The sequence below is a fragment of the Nematostella vectensis genome, chromosome 2, assembly GCF_932526225.1.
Source record: "Nematostella vectensis chromosome 2, jaNemVect1.1, whole genome shotgun sequence".
Classification (NCBI taxonomy): Eukaryota; Metazoa; Cnidaria; class Anthozoa; order Actiniaria; family Edwardsiidae; genus Nematostella; species Nematostella vectensis.
The window spans coordinates 19,434,162-19,459,788 of record NC_064035.1 but is presented as its reverse complement, the minus strand read 5'-3'; the positions used below and the strand labels follow the sequence as shown (position 1 = coordinate 19,459,788).

Sequence of the window (25,627 nt, the reverse complement as noted above, 5' to 3'; positions counted from 1 at the left end):
CCCAGTCCAGAAATTATTCTTCTGGCAGGGGTAATTTTGTCCTGTGGTGGTCCTTTATCTACTTTCTCCTGGTACTGATAAAGTAAGAAAAACCCACATAACCTTACATATAAAGCAGTTACAAATACCTTTTGCCAATGTTTGTGAAAAACAAAAACCATATTTGGGCTTTTAAAGAATTTAAAATTTTTTTTAAAGAATTTATCTGTAATTCATATTACCAATTTTGGGTGTTGTTGATCAGAAACTTGTGATTCTAGGGGTTAAATTCAATTTTTTTTGGCACCTTTTAATCTCTAACTCATAGCATTGCTCCAAATACATTCATGTTGAAAAAAGAAAAAAAAAACAATTGGGTTTCAATTCATATTCCTATTTAAAATGTGTTCTTTATCATTGTACTTTGTAGCGATGTCATTATAAGTCTCATTACAAAGCCCTTATTTTTGTTTCTTCCCAAACAAATAGAGCTATTTCTTTTTTAGTTGCACTCTTCTGGTTCAAACTGATTAACTTAAAAAAATGCTGTGGCAGGAGTCATCGCGGTTAGAGGGTTGCAGACAGAGTGGTCCCAAAAGTGGGGTGGGGATGAGTGGGGGGTGTGGCTGGAGGTTTCAGGGGGGAGTAGTAACGGTTTGTCATAGAATACCAGTAAAAATGAATACAAACATTTTAGGACATTGATAATTTTATCTTTTAACAATCAATCGGTTTATACTTGATAAAGGTACACTGCACGTTCGCATAAAAATGAAAAAAACATCCGCTCCAAAAAGTGAGAGGGGTGCACTCTCTGGCCCGTTTTTGATAAAAAAAAAGAAAAAAAGGTAAGTATTATTGACAGGAATGTAGGTTACGTTAAAATAGGTTACATGTTTGTGTTATGTGACAATGTGTGAATTAAATAAGCATATTGAAAAAAAAAAACTAGTAACCCAGACCCGTACCCAGGATTTTTCTGGGGGGGGGGGGGGGTGCAAAATCTGAAAAAGTTGACATAAGTGGGGGGGGGGGGGGCGGGAGTGAGGAGAGTTAAGTACGCAGTTGCTTGTCTCCTACTATCTTTGTTCTACAAAGGAGTTCTTTTGTCTCTATTCTTCTCGTTCTTTGTGTTGAGGTGCGTATATTGTTTATTTGTCCAATCAAATTGCAGTTTGTAAGAGCTGCGTACTGACCCAGTGAGGATAAAAATCTGAATAAAGAGGTTTTTTTTATACCTTTGCAGTATCTCCACGGGACGTTTATTGTGGGATTTGGCTACAAATAAAGTCTGACTAATGACATACAAGAGTGATCTAGCTTATGCTTTATAGTTTTGTCTACAAATAGCACATCTTACTCTATTGAAAACTGAAAGTGGACTTTCGGCCGTTGTGAGGGGGGGGGGGGGTGGTCCCCCCCTGGGTACTGGCCTGTAACCTCCAATATATTTGCTTGTGACATACCTGTGAACACTCCCACATTAGGTAGGAGTTTCAAGATTTTGGACCCCTTTTTCCATTTTATAGAAAATCATCATTCCCTGGCGTAGCGCAATTTATCTAACACCCTCGTGAAATCTATAAGCGGATTTGTTTGTGAGAGTTTTCTATACGGCAATCGCCAACCCACCCCCTCCCCCAAAAATGGATATACCCCACCCTCCCCTCCAAAAATTCTTAAGCCTTGAGATTTTTGAAGGTTGACAGGTATGTTGTGATTAGAGTTTTACAAACTGTATTCAAGTGCTTTGTTTAACATTAAAAATGCAATAGAATCGAAATTACATGAACCTCTACATCTTGTACACCCTAATGGTGTCAAGGCAAGAGTTTTATGTATTGTACACCCAGTGTCAAGAAAAGAATGGTTAATTTTGTTTATCCTTGTGGTGTCAAGGCCTTGCTCGAGCTACTTTCAATTGCCTCTTTGTCAGACCAATGGGTTTATTCATATCCAATGGCAAGCCATCAACCAATGAGACAAATGTGAAATAACCAAGTTCAGGGTCGAGATTTTCTATCTGTTGAAATACAAAAATTAGGCACAAGTTATAAAAATAATAATAATAATAACAACAACAATAATAATAATAATAAACCGTGTTTGCTCATCAAACCTAAAATTACTTATAATTATCTAGTTTATTTCCTCAGTAATTAAGGTATTACAAAGTCAGGCCATGGCAACTTAAGGGAATTAAGTGATCAAATTTACACTAATAGCACGGAATATGACTGATAAGAGGCAACAAATGAGCCTTCAGATATGAGGAAGATTAAAAAAATAATTAGATCTCTCTTGTGTCAGGATCATACTTATGATAACATACCTCGTTCTTCAGGTGTTCAGCAAGCATTCTGTATGTCATGTTAGCCTTGACCCTTATCTCCAATTCAGGGCTTTCACTGTTTCTATAGAAAATCTCCACTTTTGTCAGATCTGCAAAAAAATGATGTGACTATTAAAATAAAAACTATTCTCTCAAATAAGTTTTGTTTGTATATAATAATAAACAATTAATATCCTTTCACTTTTGTAGGGGGGAAGTGGGTTCTTTAACAAGACATGTCTCAATTTTTTACTTCTAATATTCATCTCATTATTAGGATTTTAAAAATAATGTATACAATGTATAAAATCATTCTTAATTTATAGAAAAAGCAAGAAATGACCCTTACCCTGAGTTGAGTATGATATACTAGTGTGTGACATTGACAATAAGTTGAGTGATTTGTTGACACTGGCAAAGAGGTCCTCCTCCTCAATAGATGACGAATGTATTGGGTGACAAATCCCATCCATACTGTTGAGGTGTTCGCTGATGTCCACTCCATCCTTAGATTGACTCCTCAACATTTCTGTAATTAATATGGAAATAGTTAGCCTGTTTGCAGGCTAACTAGCCTGTTTGTTAAAATGAACACACCCCTGATCCGCGTCCATTTTTGCGCTCACCCCGAGGAACCAAATGCATTAAAATACAAGATGGCGCCTGATCACCGAACTGATCGGGTTTTTCATGATGATAACACCGAGTACTGCCTGCAAGCAGGCTAGGAAATAGTGGGAAGTGTTTTACCTTTTCCAGCAAACATTGATTAAGACATGACTGACATATTATTTCATTCCTATGTGTATAACACACAACAATGCCATTCACCATTATAGCAAATATTCACAGGCCAGCATTATCAATAGGCATAGTAGTTGGGACTTGGTCCAAAGTAGTTGGACTTGGTCCAGCCAGATCACTCAGCTAGTTTGGGGTACTTGGATCAACCGGATCTAGCTGGGGTACTTAGATCAACTGGATAACTCAGCTAGCTGGGGATACTTGGATCAACTGGATCACTCAGCTAGCTGGGATACTTGGATCAACTGGATCACTCAGCTAGATGGGATACTTGGGTCAACTGGATCACTCTGCTAGCTGGGATACTTGGATCAACTGGATCACTCAGCTAGCTGGGATACTTGGATCAACTGGATCACTCAGCTAGCTGGGGTACTTGGATCAACTGGATCACTCAGCTAGCTGGGATACTTGGATCAACTGGATCACTCAGCTAGCTGGGATACTTGGATCAACTGGATCACTCAGCTAGCTGGGATACTTGGATCAACTGGATCACTCAGCTAGCTTGGATACTTGTAATTGTTAGAGTGTGATCTCATGGGATGGGATCCCTGTGTATGATTATACAAATAAAGCAGTCTGGTAGAAATTGGAACACAGTTTTGCATAACTGTTTAGTAGAGAACCAGTTTGTTCAGAACTCAGTTGATCATTGTGTATACAAGAAAGAGATTGGTGACAAAGTTGTGTAAATGTTGATATGGGTGGATGACATTATTATTGCTACAAGTGACATGGGCATTATGTTAGAGACGAAGCAGATTCTCCAGGAGAGATTTCGCATGAAAGACCTGGGGAGGCTTTCATACTTTCTGGGCATAGAGTTTGAACAAGGAGAGGGGTTTGTGAAGATGTCTCAAAGGAAGTACGTGTCTAAGATCCTAGAGAGGTTTCAGATGTCTAACTGTAAACCTAGAGCCACACCCTCAGAGAAGAAACTTGAATTCTGTGACCAGACAAGTGTTGATCCCAGGCTATACAGGGAAGCGGTTGGTAGCTTGATCTATGCTATGACATGCACTAGACCCGATATTTGCTGGGTTGTTAAGTTGTCGCAACATCTGTCTAATCCACAGCAGAGTCACTGGACGGCAGTGAAGCATGTTTTGAGGTACTTGAAGGGTACTATAGAGTATGAACTCTGTTATAGGAAGTGTAGTGAGGATTTGTCTCTACTGGGCTACAGTGATGCAGACTGGGCATCCTCGACGGACAGGAGGAGCACCAGTGGGTACTGTTTTAGTCTGAATGATACAGGCCCACCTATTTCCTGGAAATCAAAGAAGCAGAAATCAGTCGCCTTATCATCTTGTGAGGCAGAGTATGTTGCACTGGCATATGCAGTACAGGAGAGTTTGTACCTTACTCAGTTGCTGAGTGATTCGAAAGAGTCTTGTCAGCCAGTCACAATCTTTGAGGATAATCAAGGTGCCATTGCCCTATCTAAGAATCCGGTGAACCTCCAGCGCGCTAAACACATAGATATTCGTTATCATTTTATTCGCTCAGTGCAGGAGACAGGCAAAGTAACCATTAAGTATTGCCCTACAACCGAGATGGTTGCTGATTTGATGACTAAGGCAGCTAGCAAGCAAAAGCTACAGAAGTTCAAGCAGCATATTTTTGGATAGATCTCAGAGTTATTTTTGTAACCATTTTTGGTTTATTATTTCATTTATAAGCTTTTTCATATTATAGCTTTAGTTTAATCATGTATAGGAAAGCATGCGTTACTGTTAATGATTGTAAACTGATTCATTAGTACAGAACTAGCACTATGAGATCAAGTGGGGGTGTTAGAGTGTGATCTCATGGGATGGGATCCCTGTGTATGATTATACAAATAAAAGATCCCGGATGTTCTTGGCGATTCGGGAGCTAACCAAGATGGCGTGTCTTTATGTGTCTTTGTGTAATCCACGATAGTTTTCCTCCATCATGAGCGCTGCAAACAATCCAACAGTAATAACTGCAATAGCTGGGGATACTTGGATCAACTGGATTATTTAGCTAGCTGGGGGTACTTGGATCAACTGGAGTACTCAGCTAGCTTGGATACTAGGATCAACTGGATCACTCAGCTAGCTGGGGGTACTTGTATCAACTGGATCAATCAGCTTGCTGTGATACTTGGGTCGGCTGGATCACTCAGCTAGCTGGGATACTTGGATCAACTGGATCACTCAGCTAGCTTGGATACTTGGATCAACTGGATCACTCAGCTAGCTGGGATACTTGGATCAACTGGATCACTCAGCTAGCTTGGGGTACTTGGATCAACTGGATCACTCAGCTAGCTGGGATACTTGGATCAACTGGATAACTCAGCTAGCTTGGGGTACTTGGATCAACTGGATCACTCAGCTAGCTTGGGGTACTTGGATCAACTGGATCACTCAGCTAGCTTGGGGTACTTGGATCAACTGGATCACTCAGCTAGCTTGGGGTACTTGGATCAACTGGATCACTCAGCTAGCTTGGGTACTTGGATCAACTGGATAACTCAGCTAGCTGGGGGTACTTGGTCCAGCTGGATCACTCAGCTAGCTGGGATACTTGGATCAAGTTGATCACTCAGCTAGCTGAGGTACTTAGATCAACTGGATCACTCAGCTAGCTGCAGTCTGGACACCTGGGCTGTGATCTGGAAACTTGAGCTGCGATCTGGACACAAATTGAGCTGCGGCTTGGGCACTTGGGCTTCTGTTTGGACACTTGGGCTGTGGTTAGGACATTTGGGCCACAGTTTGGACACTTGGGCCGCGGTTTGGACACTTGAGAAACAGTTGAAAAACTTTGGAGACTTGGGTAGTTAGAATATTATGGCCAGCTACATCATTTTGGCTAGTAGTGGTTGCGCCATACAGAGCCTATAAAGACCATGTGGGTATAGGGATGGTTATTGTCATAGTTGTTGTGTGTTCCATACGTTTAGGACAATATTCTATGTTATTTTTAAAAGAGTAATCAAATGACTAAGGAACATAAATTTCGTTACCTCTTCTCAGATGAGCAAGTTCCTTGTCAGTACCAGCAGCTGCACGGAGGGAGGATGGTGGGGTCATGTACATAGAAGCATGCTCTGCTTTCGCAGCATTACTGTCAAAACTCAGGTACAGGCCTTGATCATCTACACTCAGCAAGTCAAACTGGTTACTGTACTCTTTTGTACCCTGATTGCTGCACCCTTCTCCTATCTGTGGTCCTGAAATAAAACATTCAAGTCTAAGCTGTAGGAATGGTCCACATGAGAAGGATTATGGGTCATTCAAGTGTAAATATGTGTGTGGAATCTTGATGTATGCAGATGTTACTGGAGATCTGGCCACATAACAAAGAAGAGGGGCTTAATGGGTAAATTCAAATGGGTTTGTTTGTTGTAAGGAGGTTAATTGAAATGTGTCAGATTTTTGGAAGCAACAAAATAACATCTTCAAGTTCATAACTGAGCATCTCATGATATTTTTATATTGCAAAATGGAAAGTTAGGGGCCAACATACACAAAACCATACTGTTTTTTAAGTGAAAATGATCGAACACTAACCTTGTACTGCAATGAAATACATTTTATTTCCATCACCACATAATAATCTTCAAAAGTGTATCTCATTCTATCTATATTATGTTCCATTGAATGGCTTCTATTTCAAAGTTGTCATCATATGGACATTTTGGCTGTTTTAGGTGCTTGAGAGCAAAAAAAATTGAAACCCTTCAGATTCCCCCTTATAGTTCCACGTATAAGCAAAATTTTGAGAAAATTGTGCAAATGCTTGTGTTTGATCATTCACTGTTGAATCCGGGTCGTGATACAACGGATTCAACAGTTACGAGTTTGTCATATTAACTCTTGCTTGATTATTTAACACACTGACCCCTCAACCGGCCTGTACCGGCTTTGGGAAGTACCCACAACCCAAAAAATTCATAAATTCAAAATAAACACAACAAGATGAAGATACTCAGGAATCAGTCTAAGGGATAAATGGTCTTGCAGATATGCATCCAACCAAGGTGTTGGCATCTACTCTTAAGCCAAATAATAGCACAGGTTCTTTGACAAATCTCAAATCGAACAAGGAGAGAAAAGCAGAATCACCCCTCTCAATAAAACGCTCAAAATACCACACAAGGGAGAGAGATCAGCAAACACAGCTCAAGACACAAATAGATACCTTTATTCTGATCCTCCAGGTACATTTCCTTGGCCTCAAAACACAATGTCCATTCCTTGAAGGATTGTACAACCACGAAAATATCTTTACGTATTGCAAAGCATTCTGGGAGATCGAGGGAAAATTCACGAGAGCAGGGCCAGTCAACACTCCTCTCCCCAAAGTCAGATGGTTTTTTATAAGTCTTTTCACCCCGAAGCCAAAAAAATCAATTCCAGGTCATACAGACCCAGAATAGCAGTGTAAACAATTTTGCGATCAATTTGGTTCCAGAAAAAACAGCATTTAGGAGAGCTGTGGTGGTTCATTAGAAAATTATTTTCTCATCCGGGAAAAGCCAAACAAGAAAAAATCATCATGAATCCACCTTTGCTTGCAAATATCCATAAGCAAAGCACTCAATTATGCCCCAAAAGACTTCATGATGTCCTGAGACACTCTCCTAATATGCTCATAGCTTTATTTTTGATGAAAAATACAAGCAACCATCAACTTGTGCTGGCTTCAGCACAACGACGAGGGATTAAAAGTGGGGACCGCAAAGCACTGTTGGAAAGCTTGGATACCGCTGACTAGGTGCAGCTGTGTTTGACTTTGAAGGGCTGTATAAAACTCAGAATAGGGGGGGGAGGTATCTGTTTTCAGTCTGTTTTTTGTAAATTCAGCTCCAAAAAAGCCAGGAGTCAATGGGTTAACAAGTTTGTCTGATATTAATTCTTTATTTTTGCCTATTTGTTTTCGAGATTTTTAGAGGTCCAATGTGAACTATGGATTTTGTTCTTCCCATGCCATTAATGGCTGGAATTACCAATCCCATGCCAGATCATGTGACCAATGCAACATTTTAGACTGTCCTATTATAAGGGCAAAACGTTTTCTTCCATTCCCACCAGACAATGACAATGGTTTAGTTTGAAACCATAAATATATGTGCAGCTCATTTTTAAACCTGTAAACTGTGAATCTACACTTACCACCCTCCTGGAAACTTGCAGGAAGTGGTCCCAGGGACCATTCCCATTCTTCTTCCATTTCCAGGCTTTGTGGGGAAGAAGCAGTGGGACTCCCTATCAAAATAACACTGTTATTGCAAATAAATGGTGGGAGGTGGCAAACAACAACTCTTGTTGCATCTCCAGCCCTTCAACATATCAAGCTATCTTATCCCCTTTCTCCCTGACAAAGGGCTAATGCTGAAGTGAAATAACTTTCCCTTAACCCATAAGACATGCAAGAAGGAACCAAGGTCCCATTGTTCTGTGGCAAAAAGCTTTCCCCATATAGGATCTTTTTATACAAAACATACTGGTAAAAACATGTAGATTATAGTAAGATTTTGAGGAAATTATGTGGAAAATGTGCTCCCTAATATATCTTGGTGATTTTCTGTTTTGAACCAATCGGATGGAGCAGGGACAATAGTTTTTTTCTCTTCTAATTTTTACAAGATTCTCCACATAAACTTCTCTAACAACAAATATTAAAAAACATTAGGTTAAATCTTGTTTTAACTTATGCTTGAATTTTGTGTCTCAGCCAATCTTCTAGTATTAACAAAAGACATTTTTTTACATGCCAGTGTGCATATTTTGCATTTGATGCATTTTTCGCGGTAACCTCAGGATTCTATTGTGGTTTCACTCAAACAATATCTTTTCTCTAAATGTTTCAACATAAAGGCATTTGAGGTTTTTCTCTTACCTGACTGAAAGATGGGATTTTTTAGCAACTCTGCTGCAGTTGGTCGGTCTTCAGGAACAAATAAGAACATGGAGGCCATAAAATCCTTTATTTCCTGGCTACACTCAAGAGATTCTGGTATTCCAGGTGGTTTAGTTGCTATGGCAACCTACAGACAACAAACAATTTTTGTGTTACTCTATTTTTGATAATTAAAAATGCAAATAGGTATATATTATGCACTGTGAAAAATATTAACATAATAGGCATATGCGTATCTATATTACTAAATTAGTAATAGTGTAACATAATGGGATTCTTTGTCAAGCCTGAAAAACCCCCAAAAAATCCTTATTTTACATGTAAACAAAGAATGAATGCAACTATTGTAGGTTCCTTGTCACCTGGTAGAGTATAGAGCCTCCACTATATTGCATCCATGGCGGCTCCCCCGTCAGCATCTGATATAGTGTACAAGCAGCACTCCATATGTCAGTGCTCCGCCCAAACGGCTCACTTCTGCAAACCTAGAAATCAGGAAAATTACCAAATATATCATTTGTGCTGGGCAATCTGACGATCAATAAGAATCAATACAAAAAAACTTAAGAAAGTAAAAAAATATGCTATTACCACCATGGTTTCTGTTTCATTTTATATCCTGAAACATTTTACTGTAACCTAATGGAATTTAGGTCATTTGGAAGGCTCAACCCCAATCACCATATCCAATCACAAAAACAACAAACTAAACAGTCCATAAAAAAAGAAAAAATACATGCTTTAAAGTGAAAGTTACCCCTCAAGCCATATCTTCTGTATTGATCATGTACTGTACATGGCCTTTTTTTGTAAAAAGATTTTGAATAGGAGTTGGTGCAGTTTTTTTTGTGAACATTGAACACTCTCTTAAAGTATAACAATGTGCAAAGATAATAAGTTACATGCCAAGATAAGGGGGGCTGTGTTTTGTTTGCCAGTTGTTAAGATGTATACAGTAAGTAAGTCTTAAAATCCATTTTTAAAGAAGAAGTTTGTTCATAACTTTGCGGCATGTCCCCAAGAAACAACACCATAAGACAGGTATGGTAAGATTTAAAATTAGTTAGGCGAATCAATATGCCAAAGGGAACCAAGTGTCTTAATTTTGATATTATGCAAAACATGTCGAGCTTCCTCTCCATATTTGATTGGATTTTGTTGATTATGTCCAGGAACAGTAAAAATTAAAAATAAAGCCCATGCATACAGTACCTCAGGAGACATAAATGCCTCTGTTCCTCTTGGGATGATGTTCCTGGTATGTGTGGTGGTGTCATCAAGGTGTACTGAGGCTCCAAAATCAGCTAGTTTGACAATCCCTTTGCTATCCATCAAAACATTGCCACCTACACAGCAATAAATACTTAGTATGACTAAATAAATCAGAAAAAAAAATTGATGGTCATTGATTACAAATTAAAAATGGTTTCAAAACCCCCACTTTAGATGATGATGAGACCAAAAGAAAAAAAAAGGTTGATTTTTCTGACAACATCCCCTCTTTTGCTCAGAGATAGTGACAGAAAATGTTAAAACTTTAACTGTACCTTTTAAATCTAAGTGCACAACACCCTTTGAGTGCAGCCAACACAAAGCCTCAAGGATCACTTGCATGACACATTTTACAGAGTCCTCATCAGCTGACCCATTATTTGACAAAAACATCTCAACAGATCCACCTGCAGTCGGCAAAAACAATAACCAATCATTACATCAGGGTTGGGTCTGGGCGTATATATAGGGTTTGTAGGAAAAAAACACGCGAACTACCATTTCATCTCTACAAGCCTGTTTCGTGGTTGCCCACTCATCAGGAGATTTATTAAGAATATATTACTACCATCACTTATATACTATCTATGTATAAAATTAACATAAAAATAGGGCACGAAATTTGAATGGCTGTTATGATGAAATTGAATAGTTCATCTGTTGCATAACAAGGCTTTGTTCCTGTGGCGGCAAGAAGACACTAGCTCGTTATGCTTGTTTAAAGTTGATAGCTTGGGTTGGCGGATAATGATAAGTTTTTCTTTGAGGCAGAGATTACATCTTTTGCTAGAGCTGTTGTAGGCGGAGTGAGATGACAGGATTTTCCATGAAATAAAGTGTTCTATGTTTTTGTCTTTAAGGCTTCATATGTACTTGCTTAGTTCGGTCGAGTTTCTGTGTTTAGCGTGTCGGAATGAGGCGGTGTGGTTCCTATATCTTGTCTTGAATTTGTTCTCGGTAAGTCCTACGTATAGGTTTCGGAGGTGTTGTTGTCCTTTCTTGTTACAGGAGCTTGGTAGATAACAGATGATTGGAGGCAGTTTTTTGTCAAGGGGGCACGTGTTCTTTTGTCTGCAGTTGCATGTTTTGTTTTTGGCGGTGGCGAGGGAGGTAGGGGCGTCTTCGGTTGTTATTGATGAGGCGATTATGCGTTTGTTGTGGCTGTCAATTATCTGCTTGGTGTTGCTCATGCAGCTATAACTGATTTTGATTGTGTTCCGGTTGAAGATTTTATATATGAGATATATATATATATATATATGAGATATATTATTTTAGAAGTGCTAACTGTACACAAATGTAAATAACTCTCCTAGAGACAGCCATCAAAAACCAAATGAACCAAATTTGTAACAGATATAAAACCCTGCATCTGATGCAAAAGTTTATCGCTTGGAATCAAAAGATGCAATGCTAACTCACCATCCATATACTCCATAAAGATTATTATCTTCTGTTCAGTCTGTACTGCCCCATACAACTTGACCACATTTTCATGACCCTGAATCAATCTCCAATTTGCAATCTCACATTCTTCGAAATTCTCAAGCGGCACCTGAAACAAAGAAAATCAGAAAAAAGTTTATTTTGTGGTATTGTTCTTCACAATACCTTGCAATAAGGACTTATTCACTTTACAAATCTATACATTAATTAATAAATACCTCTTTTATTGAAAAAGGGTTTCCACTTTTGACATCTGTGCACAAATAGACTCTCCCATACTGGCCCCCTCCAATGAAGTGATTTCTTGTCCATTCATAATGTTCGTCATAGCGCCCAGCTGGACTTATAGACAGGACAGACTAACAAAAAAAGTGTTAAGGCATTATTTAAGTCTGTTGCTATGCTGTATCCAGGGAATGTTTGCTATCCCCTACATAATATTGGCAAAAATGTAAGGGGATTCCAGAATACCCCTGGTCAAACGGATAATTTAAATGCATGGTAACAGCCACTCAATGGAGGCAGCCATAGTAACAGACACCTTTAAAAATTTACATTTGTACCAATAAGTGTCCGCTTAAGGAAGCTATTTTTGTAAGCAGATGGTTCTACTAAGGACACCTTACTATTCCCAATACTGTCTGCATAAGTAATAATTCATTGTACTGGATAAATAATTTAGAGCCCTAAACATCTACATCAGTTCCACCGACTTCCACTACCCTGATGAATGCATTAGATGATGCATATCTCAACTTGCCTTATCAAGAGGTTCCAGTATTTCAACATTACTTGCTGGCCGCTCTGTGTCTAATGTGAAACTTCCAGAGCTTTCAAGAGACTTTTGAACTTCATTATCATCAAAGGTTTCTGGAAGAGCAGCATGGGATGGTCCAAAGAACAGTTTATCAAGTTCATATGACCATGATTTGGTGTCAGGCATCCCATTTTGGGTAATAAAGTCTTTGATCTCAAAGCAATAAGACAATGAACAGTGGCTGTTGTTACAAGCAAGAACATGGCTCAGGCGGTCATCCCTGACATTACAACACTCAGAACAACCTCCAAATGCTCTTCTACAGCAGGTCTGGCTGTGCTTGTATTCAGATTTAGTTAAGGTACTGTCTGATTCTAGAGCCAAATCAGTAGCTGCATTTTCATCATCTTTGTCTATCTGAAAAAGTTAAAATTGAAATTAATAATGATCATCACTTCAAGTTTTAAATAAATGGTGGAACGTGAAGTTAACCTCATCTTCAGGTTGAACACCATCTTCAGGTTGACCATCATCTTTGTTCAATGAAGGGATATCTGAGGCTTCACACTGTTTGAGGATTTTTCTGCTTTGTTTGTCCTCATCATCTCCATCACCATCATCATCACCATTACCATGCTTCTGAACCCTCCTTGGTGCGCTCCACCCATGCTCATCAAAAGAATTCCCATCCTTTTTGATTTCTAGACTTCCTTCCTTGCTACTCTTGCTCTGACTTTCAGTGACATCATAGGGCTCATCATGCTCACATGGGGATTTCTTTCTAGCTGTTGGCAGAAATGAACCATATAAATGAATCAAAGAGGGTTGGTTAATCAACAGCATACACATTCCATCTTTGAGCAGGGTCAAAGGGGAGGACAGCATGAAGCTGGGCCGACTTTATCCAGAATTGCAGCCATAGGGCGAATTACTCTGGATTAACAGTACTCGATTATGTGACATGGTATTTAGCTGGCAATTCATCGTCAGGTAGAGCGGTCAGGTGGAGCAATCCTAACATAATGATATTCGAAAGGCTATTGATAAATTTGGTGTTTATTGATATCAATTTACCAAATGGTTTTTCATTATTATCAGCAATTGATACTCACTCAAATTTTTCCCATTATCAATTGCCGATCAATTTATTGGTATCAACTGCTGTCAAATTTTATTAATTGTGATTGTTTATTATCAATTTGACTGACCGAAATTCTGATTCTCAATTGCTATAATTTTTTTATATCAGTTGATAATCATTTAGTAAATCAAATATTATCATATGATACCAATTAACTTATTAATGTTATCAATTAGTTACTTCGGGATTCAATATTTAGAAGAATCCTCACCTCATGCCAATACTAGGCAATACTGTACTTATATAAAAAGTACTAAAAAAAAAACAATCGAAACGCAAAACAATAATGTCTCACCTGAGACTACAGCAATGTTGGGGAGATTATCTCTCAACAGTGCGAAAGCTTGGACACTAGCGTTAAGACGTCTGGGACCGGCGAGACTCGAACTTCTGCCATCTTTGTCGAAGGAAGCCCCGACACTGCTGACAGGCTTCCTATCGCCGGATACCGCTAATTTCCCTCCGGAAAAACAGAAAGCTGCTACATCCAAGTACATGCCTTCCTGTCCAGTCTTCCCCTGTGCATCCATCCAGTTTTTAAGGCTAGGTTTGTAGCTCTTTACCGACTTGGTGTAGGTTTTTTCACCAACTTTTCTGGCTTTAGCACAGACCTTCAATGTTTTGCCGTCCATCGATATGTTTAGCCGCAAAACGACACCATACATAAATAGAAGGTGCAAACATTGTTTTAGTATTTCTATAAGAACATTTGTTGTGTCTACATCCGAGATGAAGGAGCGAAAATATTCGAAGTGACTTATGGAAGCCATGATAGTAACTTTTCCAAATTCCACGAAATGGACAACTTCCCCGTTTGGGTTCACGACGAGGAGCATGGGAGATTCCCGTGTAGAGTTATATGTCACCACAGGTATACCACGAATAGTAGTGTACTGACTGTTAAATGGATAGGAAATATAGGAGTTCGAGTAAAAGAGATAAGAGTCATAAGAATGAGTTTTTGAGGCGCGACCGCCTCCTTCCTAAAGATTATCATCTTCTGCTCAGTCTGTACTACCCCATACAACTTGACCACATATTCATGACCCTGGGGGTCCAACTTGCATTCTCACATTCTTCGAAATTTTCAAGCGACACCTAAAACAAAGAAAATCAGAAAAAAAATTTACTTTGTGGTGTTGTTCTTCACAATACTGTAAGCTTGATTAGCGAGTTTCCAAAGCGCGAAATACGATGGAGGCATACCAAATGTATTATTTTGTTTTCACGTGGAGGACTGGTGACGACAATCAAAAGAATGGCGGTCAAATCAATCTTGACTTCAACATGTTCTTCGTGTTGATGTTACGTTTTTCTAGTTTAATAATCTTTTACGGCGGAATGCTACCATGGAAAGTCACACGTCTATTTACGGAGGGGCATTTCAACCACATGAAAGCAGGTACGGGGAGATCGACGATCAGTTGACACAAGTTTGACGTGACAAGAAGAACTGTTACAAGCACTCGAAGTGTTCAGGGAGATTCCAAGAACCTAAAATAGCTTCGTGTGTGCCCATTTTTCTCTTCTGTATTAAGGCTTTGAGTCCACAATTTTTTAAGCGAACAGGATTATTCCTCTTATTCCCCATTCATTGCGCTTTTGAAAAATAGCGCAAGTTTTAATGTGACATGTTTAACTTACTTTAATTTTAAGATCTACCTTTGTTCCATGGCATGTTCTTGGCTTGAAAACCCCCCTTTTTTCTAACAGGAGAAACAATGTAACAGGTTCTCCTCCTCGGAGCTATCCTGCAACTTGTATGTCAAGTGGTCTGAAGTTTTGGCTTGGAGAAATCAAGAAACGAAAAGATCTGTTTTCAAGTCATGGTAAGGTTCTTATGAAATAAGTTTTGATCTATGTAGCTTACTGAACTGATGTATGTAACATTGAGTAAAATGAAGACACGGAAAAGACAGATAATACATCATTTTTTGGGTGTACTTCAGGAAATCCTTCAGGTTTTTCATTGCAAACAGATGAATGTGGCAGATTTAGACCCTCTCATCCAGGTCAGTACGATGCTCATGGAGATGTCTTTCATGTGATTTATATTCAGTCTATCAATTATTTTATAATTTTTTTCTTCTTTTATACTTAGTCCCTTGTCTTGCTGGCCGCTACAAGTTTCTCCAAGTCATAGGGGAAGGACAGTCTTCAGTTATCATAGCTGCAGAGGTATTCAGTGGATCAGATTATAAAGTTTTTTTTTATGATACAATATAAACCACATCACACAGACAATAAAGATGTATTAGTAAATACATATTTTAATGACTCATTTAAAGGACACTTGCACGCTTGTTCTAAGGAAGTTAAAAAAAAAAACACTTTGGTCACTCTTCACAGTGATAGCGCCCCTTAAAACATGTTTTTATCTTTTATGAAGCAATACTTAAAAACTGCAAATTTGCCTCCCCAGTGAATGAGAAGCTAGAATTACTCATATACAAACAATTAAACCTAGGTAAATAGGGTTACTCTTAGCATTTTTTATTTGATGAGGCTTTTTTATTTGTTTGTACAGTGCTTTAAATATTTCATTTTATTGTGTAGGACACATTCCATCCTTCTAAGCAAGCTGTTGCCATCAAGGTTATGAATCTGAGTTACAAGAATCTTGGAGCACAGGTGCAGTGTTTTGAACACTCACAAATCCATGCAAACACTCCAGCTACTTTGTAATACTTTGTACTGTAGCAGGTCCAGTATAAGAGTGCAGGGCTGCTTATAGTGACTGTAACCTATAACACCTGCGAACTAAGCTTAGTAAAAAACAGTACAGTTCCTTTTCACATGTACTTTATAAAACTATGGGTGATTTATTCTGTGTTACACCTTCTTAAACAATGACAGTCCTGGCGCCCTTTTCTCGTAACTCCCGAGAATTCTCGGTCCCGGAAACTTTATTTTGCATTTTCGCCCAAAATTTCGCATGTTTTTTTTTTTTGAGAGCCGCTTTCATGTTTTTGAACAATTTGAACTTTCACTTGGTTCATATTTCAAATGATTACGCTCAATAGGGCTATTTTCGAAGTTTTGCTGAAGCCAAAAAGTTACCCGAAAAGTCTTTTAAGGAATAAATCGTTTTCGGGCCCGAGAATTCTCGGGTGTTTTGAGAAATGAGCCACTGGAGGGTATGCTGAATTGGAGAACAATTAATTATTTCTTCCCACCAATTCTTCCTACTTTCCAATCCCTGTAATTCAACAAAAAAGAGGGAAAAATTTCAGCAGATAAATGATTGTGTTGCCTTCTACAATCGTTAATGTGTTTTCTTTTACAGGAAGCAGAATGCATTCAGCAACTGAACAAAGCAGACCCTCTCAAAGTTTCAAAGACTATTAGGCTCCTGGTACTGTAACTATGCAATTTCAGAATTTGTTGGCTCACACTCAGGTTTAATGGTTTCATAAAATGAATTTTTTTTCAGAATAAGTTTATTTATGGTGATCACTACTGCATGGTGTTTAAGCTGCTGAGGCCAAGGCCACTTCATAGATATTTTCAGGCATGTACTATTCCTTGTGAACCAGATGTTTAGCTTTGGATTCCCAATGTATGTGAAAGCCATTTATTAGTGTACCAGGCCTGAATGACCTACTAGACAACTAGAGCTAATGTCACAGTGTGTCATGAACAAAAAAGTATGCCATGCTGTGACATCTTCTGTGCATCTATTAACAACAACAACAACAACAACAACCTTTTATTTACCCCTAATCTTACAATCTAGTTTTGCGAGTGTGTGCACACATGCTGACCCCAAGCTTGCATGTGTCCTCTAGTAACACATGGACTCTTGACCAATGAGAGCATGTAATTTAAGTGTCATTGTGTAAATATATTGTATAACCAGCTGCTATTTCTGTAATAAAGATACATTTCAATGTCATATCTAGAAAACAGTTGAACAGGCAAGACGGGATACAATATGTTTGAGAATTTAAAAATAGCACCACAAAAAATATTATAGTTTTGCTTGAAAGTTGGTTTCGTCTATTTAGTTTATTCAGTAAATCTGCGTGATACAGTTCTGCATTTCATTTCTGTATGTGACCTTCATGTAATTGGTAACTTTTTACCTTTCCCCAGAATACACACTTTGACAATGAGGTGAGTAGTCTAGCTTCACTTACTGTATACAGTGTATTAATAATGCAATGTACATATAATTATTTCACCATTCTTTTAAATTTCAGGAAAGCAAATATGATATGATCAAGGAAATTGGTGTGCAGGTACAATAAGGGACATTGTAATTGTACAAAAAATGTATAAAGCACTGTATAATGCTATCATGTACCAAACATATTTCCTTTTTATCTGCAGCTCATTGGAGTCTTAGGCTTCTTAAAAAGGTATTAAATTTTTAACTCTATTATAACATACTTTTAAATGTTGTAAATCATCATAAGATCATTGTGAACAAGTTTATGTGTTTTCCTCTCAAAAAAGATTTTCATCTGAAGTTTGCCATCAAACCCTTTTGCTAAGTAAACAAACTTATTATCCTTATTATGATTTACAATGTAGGGAAGGTGTTATTCATGCTGATTTGAAGCCTGAAAATATTCTACTTCAAGAAGGTACTTTTAATTATAAACAAAAGCTCTTTAGAACAGGTTTATATTTTAAGGGCATCCCATGTATTATCATATTATCATTATTATTAGCATGACTACTATTACAACAGACAAACTACTTTATCAAAAGAGTTTCAGTATTTGTTTCTTCTCAAGGTGAAAGGGTCCGGATCAACGTTGTAGATTTTGGAAACGCCATTCGCTGGGTCCACAAGGAGGTATTTTTAAAAGTTTTACTGTACATATTTATTTGTAATCGAGTGGCACAATAGCTCAGTTGTATGGGCATTGCTTCCCAAGCAAGAGGGCTGGGGTACGAACCCAGGCCAAGTCAACTTGGGATTTTTTAGAGGTGTAAAAAACCTGGCTCTCTACATTGGGGACTGTGTATCCCTTGTTGCTCGGATGACCATGTTAAATGGCAGTTTGTCTAGCAAAACCTAGCTTACCAACCTGTTATTGTGGGATGTTAAAGAACCACTGGAGAAAGCAGAGTCCATCTTCATTGTCTGTACATTGCCGCATAACCAAAAGGGACATTAACATACTAACACTCTCTCATCCATGTAAACTGTGTGTCAGCACAGTGCGGCTTATGTATATACTGTAGCAGTCCAAATAAGACCCTGTGTAATGTAAATCCAGAGTAAATCAGCCTATGGCTGCAATTCTGGATAAAGCCGGCCCAGCTTCCTTGCCTAGCTGTAATGCTAGGCTATTCTATCTCTTCTTTTGCAGATGTCTTTGTACTATAATGACTTCGAGTTGCAGACGTTGTTATATAGAGCACCTGAGGTACATATATTTACAACTTTTTGCAGCATTTTGCAAACTGGTATTGTACAGGATATACAGGATAGCAATAAAGGACGAACAATACCTTCCTACATACCTCTAAAAGCTCCTATGATGTGTAAATGTCAAATTTTGACATTTATTGTCAAAACATTTTTTATTGTCAGTAATAATTGACTGCATGATTTATACTTGTATTAGGTCATGTTTGGGGTTCCGTTTGGCCAAGAAATAGACATGTGGTCACTTGGCTGTATTCTTGCTGAGGTACAGTAAAAACTGCACTACATAAAATATAATTTTGATATTTTCTTAGAGTAGCTACTAACTTTTTGGGATCACTTTAAAGCCACAACAGCAATAACCATGTCTTTGAGCATAAAATTGAACTTCAGTTCTTCCGTACTTTTATTGAGATATCTCAGCTGTATCCTCAAAGATCTTCAATCTTGAACCAATCTTGATACCCAAATAGTTGTATTTGCTAAAACTGGTAGTTGACCCTTTCACTCTTCAGCTAGTGAATAAACAATTTTAGTTTTGAGGGGCCTTTCTCAATCATCTGTAAATATGACACTTTGTATAGACTTTGCACATGCTGGAATTTTATTTCTTGATTTATTTTCTATAGCTTTACCTGGGAAAGCCATTGTTTTTTGGTCGTACAAAGACAGAAGTTCTACATGAGGTGAGTTGATCGGGCCAAATCATTGACTTCCGTTTTATTTGTACGTGCTTTATTCATTCCACAACTCCTGGTGCAGATTGTTGAAATCCTTGGTCCTCTACCACGAGTCCCTTTCCAGTCTGGGAAGTTCTATTCTGAGCTTGTTTGCTTTGCTAACCAGAAACCAGGTAAAGGATACATACAGATACACCTATTACAAAAATAATTGTCAGTGCAAACAGGAAAGGGCGATTAAAAAATAGCAGTCCTATGCCTGAAAAAAAATATTTGTTTAAAATTCAGAAAACATACAACTATCCATTTAATGTGATTTATGTCTTCCTCTAACTTCCCTTAAGTTTATTTACCACGTTTATTTATACAAATGATTACCACCCATAAGCACCTTTTGGTTGTAGAACTGCCATTTGGCAATTGCCATTCACTGTTAGGCAATGACAACCTTAATTGAAATAGGTGTATGTAGTTACTTACTCTAATTGTTTACTGTGTGTTGCTATGTTAAAGCTATCCATCTCAGTCAGGATTATGATATTATCATCAGTATGCTACAATCATTTTCAAAATGATCAATTCACAGGGCATACAGGCTCTGCTGAGTCAAGATTAATGAAGAAGTTATACAATACCAGGAATTATATGTTTGCCAACTTTCTGAATGGACTTTTGACTTATAATCCAGGTAATTGGTCAATATTCTACTTTATTTTGAATTTCTGTTTTACTCTGCCTTTACCTCTGTGATGGTGATGTTATTAGTCCTCAGAGTAACTCCTGTACAAGCTGCACGTCACCCGTTCCTATCATCTGAATTTCCTTTAGCCTTGCTTTGCTCGAATACCTCAGGTGACATCGACCAACATCGTAAGTTAAAAAACTGTTTCTATGTTTATATCATCCAGGAACTAGTTATAGAACATTTATTAGTACAGCAATGGTTATTGAAGCAAAAAAGTGGTAGGTCTTTCGGACCAAGTATCGTCCTTGAAGTCTATCAAACCCAGTACCATCCTTGGGATCTATTGGACCCTGTATCGTCCTTGGGGTCTTTCAGACTTAGTACCGTCCTTAAGGTCTATAAGATCTACTATTGTCCTCTATCAGACATAGTATCATCCTTGGGGTCTATCAAACCTATAAAGTATCGTTATTGGGTTTTTATTTTACCTACTATCGTCCTTCAGGTCTATAAGACCTTATATCTTCCTTCAGACCCAGTATTTTCTTTAGGGTTTATCAAACCTAGTATCGCCCTTAGGGTCTACCAGACCTAGTATCGTCCTTGAGGTCTATTAGACTAAGTCTTGTCCTTTAGGTCTATTAGACCCAGTCTTGTCCTTTAGGTCTATTAGACTCACTCTTGTCCTTGAGGTCTATTAGACCCAGTCTTGTCCTTTAGGTCTATTAGACCCAGTCTTGTTCTTTAGGTCTATTAGACCCAGTCTTGTCCTTGAGGTTTATTAGACTCAGTCTTGTCCTTGAGGTATATCAGACCCAGTCTTGTCCTTGAGATCTATCAGACCCAGTATTTGCCCTGGGGTATATCGGACCTAGTATCACATCATTTTTTTTCAGTCATGAATAGACCTACTTCGTCTGGAATTCTACTCACCAAGCGAGAATATCCTTACACACCAAATATCGACGAAGGCGTTCGACGTCAGCGCTATTCTGGCATTGAGCTTTTGCGCGCTGGAACAAAAGGCATTTCACGTGACACAAGATCTGTCTCCCCCCCTGTGGGTCGCGTTATGCCTCTTGTCCACACGAAGGCTGAGTCTACATTGAAAGGCAAATGTGTTACGGATAACCGTGAGGGTAATATAAACAGTATTAAACGCGCTGAGATACCCAATCAAAGTCTTCCCCTCTATTGCATAAGTGAACAAGTGGAGCGCAAGAAGATGCCAGAGCCATATTCAGAAGTACAGCTAGGACTGAAAGCAAACATAGGAGAAAACCACCCAGGTAATAGTACCATGCCAGGCACTACACCTAACTCGAAACCAGCAGAAAATCCAACAAAATGTAGGCAAGCTGGCTTTACAAAACGTACAAAATCTTATACGCCCGGCCAGGGAACATCCATGCAAGGACAGTTTAAGATGACTACCAAGAGCCCGAAGGTGACACCTAGTAGTAAGCAACCATCGCAGGCTTCCTTGAACAAAGTTGACATCACACATGGCCGGACATCGCTACGTCCAGCAGATGTAAAACATGGGACAGAACTGAGCTCAGAAGGTCCTCTGTCCAGGCCATTGCAATCACCGCCTAACCCACAAAGGCGACTAGCTGGTCTAGGCTCTCCTGGTCGGTCCGGCAACAGACTTGCAACAGAAAAGCCAATCAGTTGTGCACCCAAGAAGAAGCTACCAGGATCCAAATTCAACAAATCAGTTGATCTCTTTACAGACGCCAAGTCCTCTGCTGTAAAAGAGACACAGCAAGCTCCGCGTACAAAACTTACCGCTACTCCGACACAAAGAAAACGTACTCTCGATGGTGATGACGGAGCAAGTCAGGCCATAAGCCTTTCTTTACCTAAAATAAAAAAATGTGTGGAGGAACCGGTTAATTCAACAAGTAGCATACAGGAAAATAAGCACCCACCAGCAACACGTACTATTGGGGCTCTCTGCTTAAGGGGTACAGCCGAAAGTGATGAGACGATGGTGGCTGCCCGAACTCGCGTGTACCGTGTCTGTAAAGGGGAATGTGTCGATGACGGACCGGCCATAATTTCTGACACTAGTTTGGCTCTATCGCCAAGAGACCGTCCATTACACCAATGCCAGGTAATCCAATCTTACAACCGAATTCGTATTTTCGCGCCAACGCGAAATTTATCTCGTTTAGGAATAGTGGGCAGTCTTTGGTGCCCGTCGAAACAGGGCTCTTAGCGTCCATATAACTGATGCTGCTCCACTGGTCTCTTGGGTGTCCATCTAAGTGGGTTTCCACTGGTCTCTTGGGTGTCCGTCTAAACAGGGATCCACTGGTTTCTTGGGTGTCCATCTAAGTGGGTTTCCACTGGTCTCTTGGGTGTCCATCTAAGTGGGTTTCCACTGGTCTCTTGGGTGTCCATCTAAACAGGGTTCCACTGGTCTCTTGGGTGTCCATCTAAGTGGGTTTCCACTGGTCTCTTGGGTGTCCATCTGAACAGGGATCCACTGGTCTCTTGGGTGTCCATCTAAGTGGGTTTCCACTGGTCTCTTGGGTGTCCATCTGAACAGGGTCCAACTGGTCTCTTGGGTGTCCATCTAAGTGGGTTTCCACTGGTCTCTTGGGTGTCCGTCTAAACAGGGATCCACTGGTCTCTTGGGTGTCCATCTAAGTGGGTTTCCACTGGTCTCTTGGGTGTCCATCTAAGTGGGTTTCCACTGGTCTCTTGGGTGTCCGTCTAAACAGGGATCCACTGGTCTCTTGGGTGTCCGTCTAAACAGGGATCCACTGGTCTCTTGGGTGTCCATCTAAGTGGGTTTCCACTGGTCTCTTGGGTGTCCATCTAAGTGGGTTTCCATTGGTCTCTTGGGTGTCCGTCTAAACAGGGATCCACTGGTCTCTTGGGTGTCCATCTAAACAGGAATCCACTGGTCTCTTGGGTGTCCATCTAAGTGGGTTTCCACTGGTCTCTTGGGTGTCCGTCTAAACAGGGATCCACTGGTCTCTTGGGTGTCCATCTAAACAGGGATCCACTGGTCTCTTGGGTGTCCATCTAAGTGGGTTTCCACTGGTCTCTTGGGTGTCCGTCTAAACAGGGATCCACTGGTCTCTTGGGTGTCCATCTGAACAGGGTCCAACTGGTCTTTTGGGTGTCCATCTAAGTGGGTTTCCACTGGTCTCTTGGGTGTCTATCTAAGTGGGTTTCCACTGGTCTCTTGGGTGTCCATCTAAACAGGGTTCAACTGGTCTCTTGGGTGTCCATCTGAACAGGGTCCAACTGGTCTCTTGGGTGTCCATCTAAGTGGGTTTCCACTGGTCTCTTGGGTGTCCATCTAAACAGGGTTCCACTGGTCCCTTGGGTGTCCATCTGAACAAGGTCCAACTGGTCTTTTGGGTGTCTATCTAAGTGGGTTTCCACTGGTCTCTTGGGTGTCCATCTAAGTGGGTTTCCACTGGTCTCTTGGGTGTCCATCTAAATAGGGTTCCACTGGTCTCTTGGGTGTCCATCTAAACAGGGTTCCACTGGTCTCTTGGGTGTCCATCTAAACAGGGTTCCACTGGTCTCTTGGGTGTCCATCTAAACAGGGTTCAACTGGTCTCTTGGGTGTCCAAGCGGGGTTCCACTGGTCTCTTGGGTGTTTATCTAAACAGGGTCCAACTGGTCTCTTGGGTGTCCATCTAAGTGGGGTTCCACTGGTCTCTTGGGTGTCTATCTAAACAGGGTTCCACTGGTCTCTTGGGTGTCCATCTAAGCAAGGTTCCACTGGTCTCTTGGGTGTCTATCTAAACAGGGTTCCACTGGTCTCTTGGGTGTCTATCTAAACAGGGTTCCACTGGTCTCTTGGGTGTCCAAGCGGGGTTCCACTGGTCTCTTGGGTGTCCAAGCGTGGCTCCACTCGCCACAAACATAAGGATTTATTTGATTTACAGCGCTCTCGACCTCATGCGTCCATCCCTCAGCATCAGCATGCAAATGATGTAAGTACAACCACTCTTAGAATAAATTACATTAGTTGTCATGGAGACGCATGACGTAACCAATAATGTAGGTAGTCTAATAACAAAGTATACTGGTCTACCATAGATTAATCTTAGGCAAGAGTTCTTATAGTCTCAAGACAACATGTTCAGTTCTGCACTTCATGAAAGAACTGCTGATTTATGAATTACCGTAACCGGTGATTTATTGTATATATTTATTTCGATTGTAGTGAAAATTTACCGTGACGTAGCGGTGTTTTGAGTCAGGCTAGCGCCGTCGCATGTAAGATTGATTCTAGGCAAGGGTTCTTATAGTCTCAAGACATGTCCAGTTCTGCACTTTATGAAAGAACTGCTGATTTATGAATTACCGTAACCGGTGATTTATTGTATACAGTTATTTCGATTGTAGTGAAAATTTACCGTGACGTAGCGGTGTTTTGAGTCAGGTTAGCGCCGTCGCATGTACGATACAAGCTGCTGATAATTCCTGACTTCCTGCAAACTCTTAAAATCGTACGTAGACCGCTTTTATGAATGCACTTATCTGTTAATTTCAGGATGTGCTTCTGTTATGATTCCTGGAGGCGCCCAAGCTTGGAGAAGCGGAATTCAAGTAAATCCTAATATACCTAGATATTACGCATAACTAATACAATCTTTTTAAATTATTTTGGATTGTTAAGAATGTGATTGTTGTATGGACCCTCGATGTACAGTTTTTAACGGACCGTTCATCTATTAACCATGTATTGTATTTTTAAAATTTTCTATGTAAAAATGTTTTATGGTAATTCTTAAAAAAGAAGAAATTTTAAATAAAGTGAATGGCCTTAAAGCCGCATTGTCACCAGTTTACTTCCGGTCGATTACGTAACAATCTCCGATGATTTTTAACGGAAAACGCGAAAAATATTTCAAAATATTGAAAGCATTGTGTCTATTGAAAGTTTCTTTGAGGATGTGATTGATAATTTAGAGTGGATGGCCTGTTAAATATCTCGGATTCTAGTAGATTGTCTTTTAACGGTTGAGGTTTCCGTCGGACCTCCGGAAGTAAACTGGTGACAATGCGGCTTTAATGTATTAGGGTGATACATGTGTTAAAAAAACAACTTCTAGTTGACTTGTATTCATATTCTTGTTGATTGTATGACGAAAAAGGGGGTAGGACCCCTTAATAATTCTCTTATTCTAACTTGGACTTTTCCGGGTGCTAAGGATAAAGAAATCCCGAACTCCATTGAGATGGCGTACACAAACCTTTATTGTTTCGCAC

At 39.5% G+C, this 25,627-nt stretch overlaps 2 protein-coding genes across 6 annotated transcripts; one reads left to right on the top strand and one right to left on the bottom strand.

Annotated features, from left to right (window-relative positions):
- Positions 1-1,429: 1,429 nt before the first annotated feature.
- On the bottom strand, positions 1,430-14,605 carry LOC5525232. 3 transcript variants are annotated; one of them, XM_032375658.2, is made up of 14 exons: positions 13,928-14,593; positions 12,984-13,276; positions 12,495-12,908; positions 11,953-12,093; positions 11,711-11,843; positions 10,564-10,695; positions 10,229-10,362; positions 9,379-9,501; positions 8,996-9,143; positions 8,269-8,361; positions 6,117-6,323; positions 2,661-2,840; positions 2,312-2,421; positions 1,430-2,002 (listed from the first exon to the last, which is right to left on the bottom strand). In XM_032375658.2, the coding sequence occupies exons 1-14, from the start codon at positions 14,466-14,468 to the stop codon at positions 1,874-1,876; spliced, it is 2,778 nt and encodes a 925-aa protein (XP_032231549.2). In that variant the 5' UTR covers positions 14,469-14,593; the 3' UTR covers positions 1,430-1,873. The 3 variants fall into 3 exon arrangements, with proteins under 3 accessions (XP_032231549.2, XP_032231550.2, XP_048579173.1); XM_032375659.2 differs by lacking the exons at positions 1,430-2,002; positions 2,312-2,421; positions 2,661-2,840 and adding an exon at positions 4,809-5,838 and having other exon boundaries at positions 13,928-14,605; XM_048723216.1 differs by lacking the exons at positions 1,430-2,002; positions 2,312-2,421; positions 2,661-2,840 and adding an exon at positions 4,809-5,988 and having other exon boundaries at positions 13,928-14,603.
- A 68-nt stretch (positions 14,606-14,673) lies between these two features.
- LOC5525235 (serine/threonine-protein kinase ICK) lies at positions 14,674-25,146 on the top strand. Of its 3 annotated transcripts, none has more exons than XM_048723217.1 (21): positions 14,674-15,034; positions 15,346-15,461; positions 15,582-15,644; positions 15,734-15,810; positions 16,189-16,263; positions 16,919-16,987; positions 17,066-17,143; positions 17,728-17,748; positions 17,835-17,873; positions 17,965-17,993; positions 18,169-18,221; positions 18,375-18,436; positions 18,957-19,013; positions 19,215-19,280; positions 19,645-19,701; positions 19,778-19,868; positions 20,282-20,383; positions 20,461-20,565; positions 21,277-22,499; positions 24,298-24,345; positions 24,909-25,146. In XM_048723217.1, exons 1-21 carry the CDS (start codon positions 14,982-14,984, stop codon positions 24,924-24,926), a joined length of 2,502 nt encoding a protein of 833 aa, XP_048579174.1. In that variant the 5' UTR covers positions 14,674-14,981; the 3' UTR covers positions 24,927-25,146. The 3 variants fall into 3 exon arrangements, with proteins under 3 accessions (XP_048579174.1, XP_048579176.1, XP_048579175.1); XM_048723218.1 differs by lacking the exon at positions 14,674-15,034 and adding an exon at positions 15,073-15,139; XM_048723219.1 differs by lacking the exon at positions 20,282-20,383.
- The last annotated feature ends 481 nt before the right edge of the window (positions 25,147-25,627 follow it).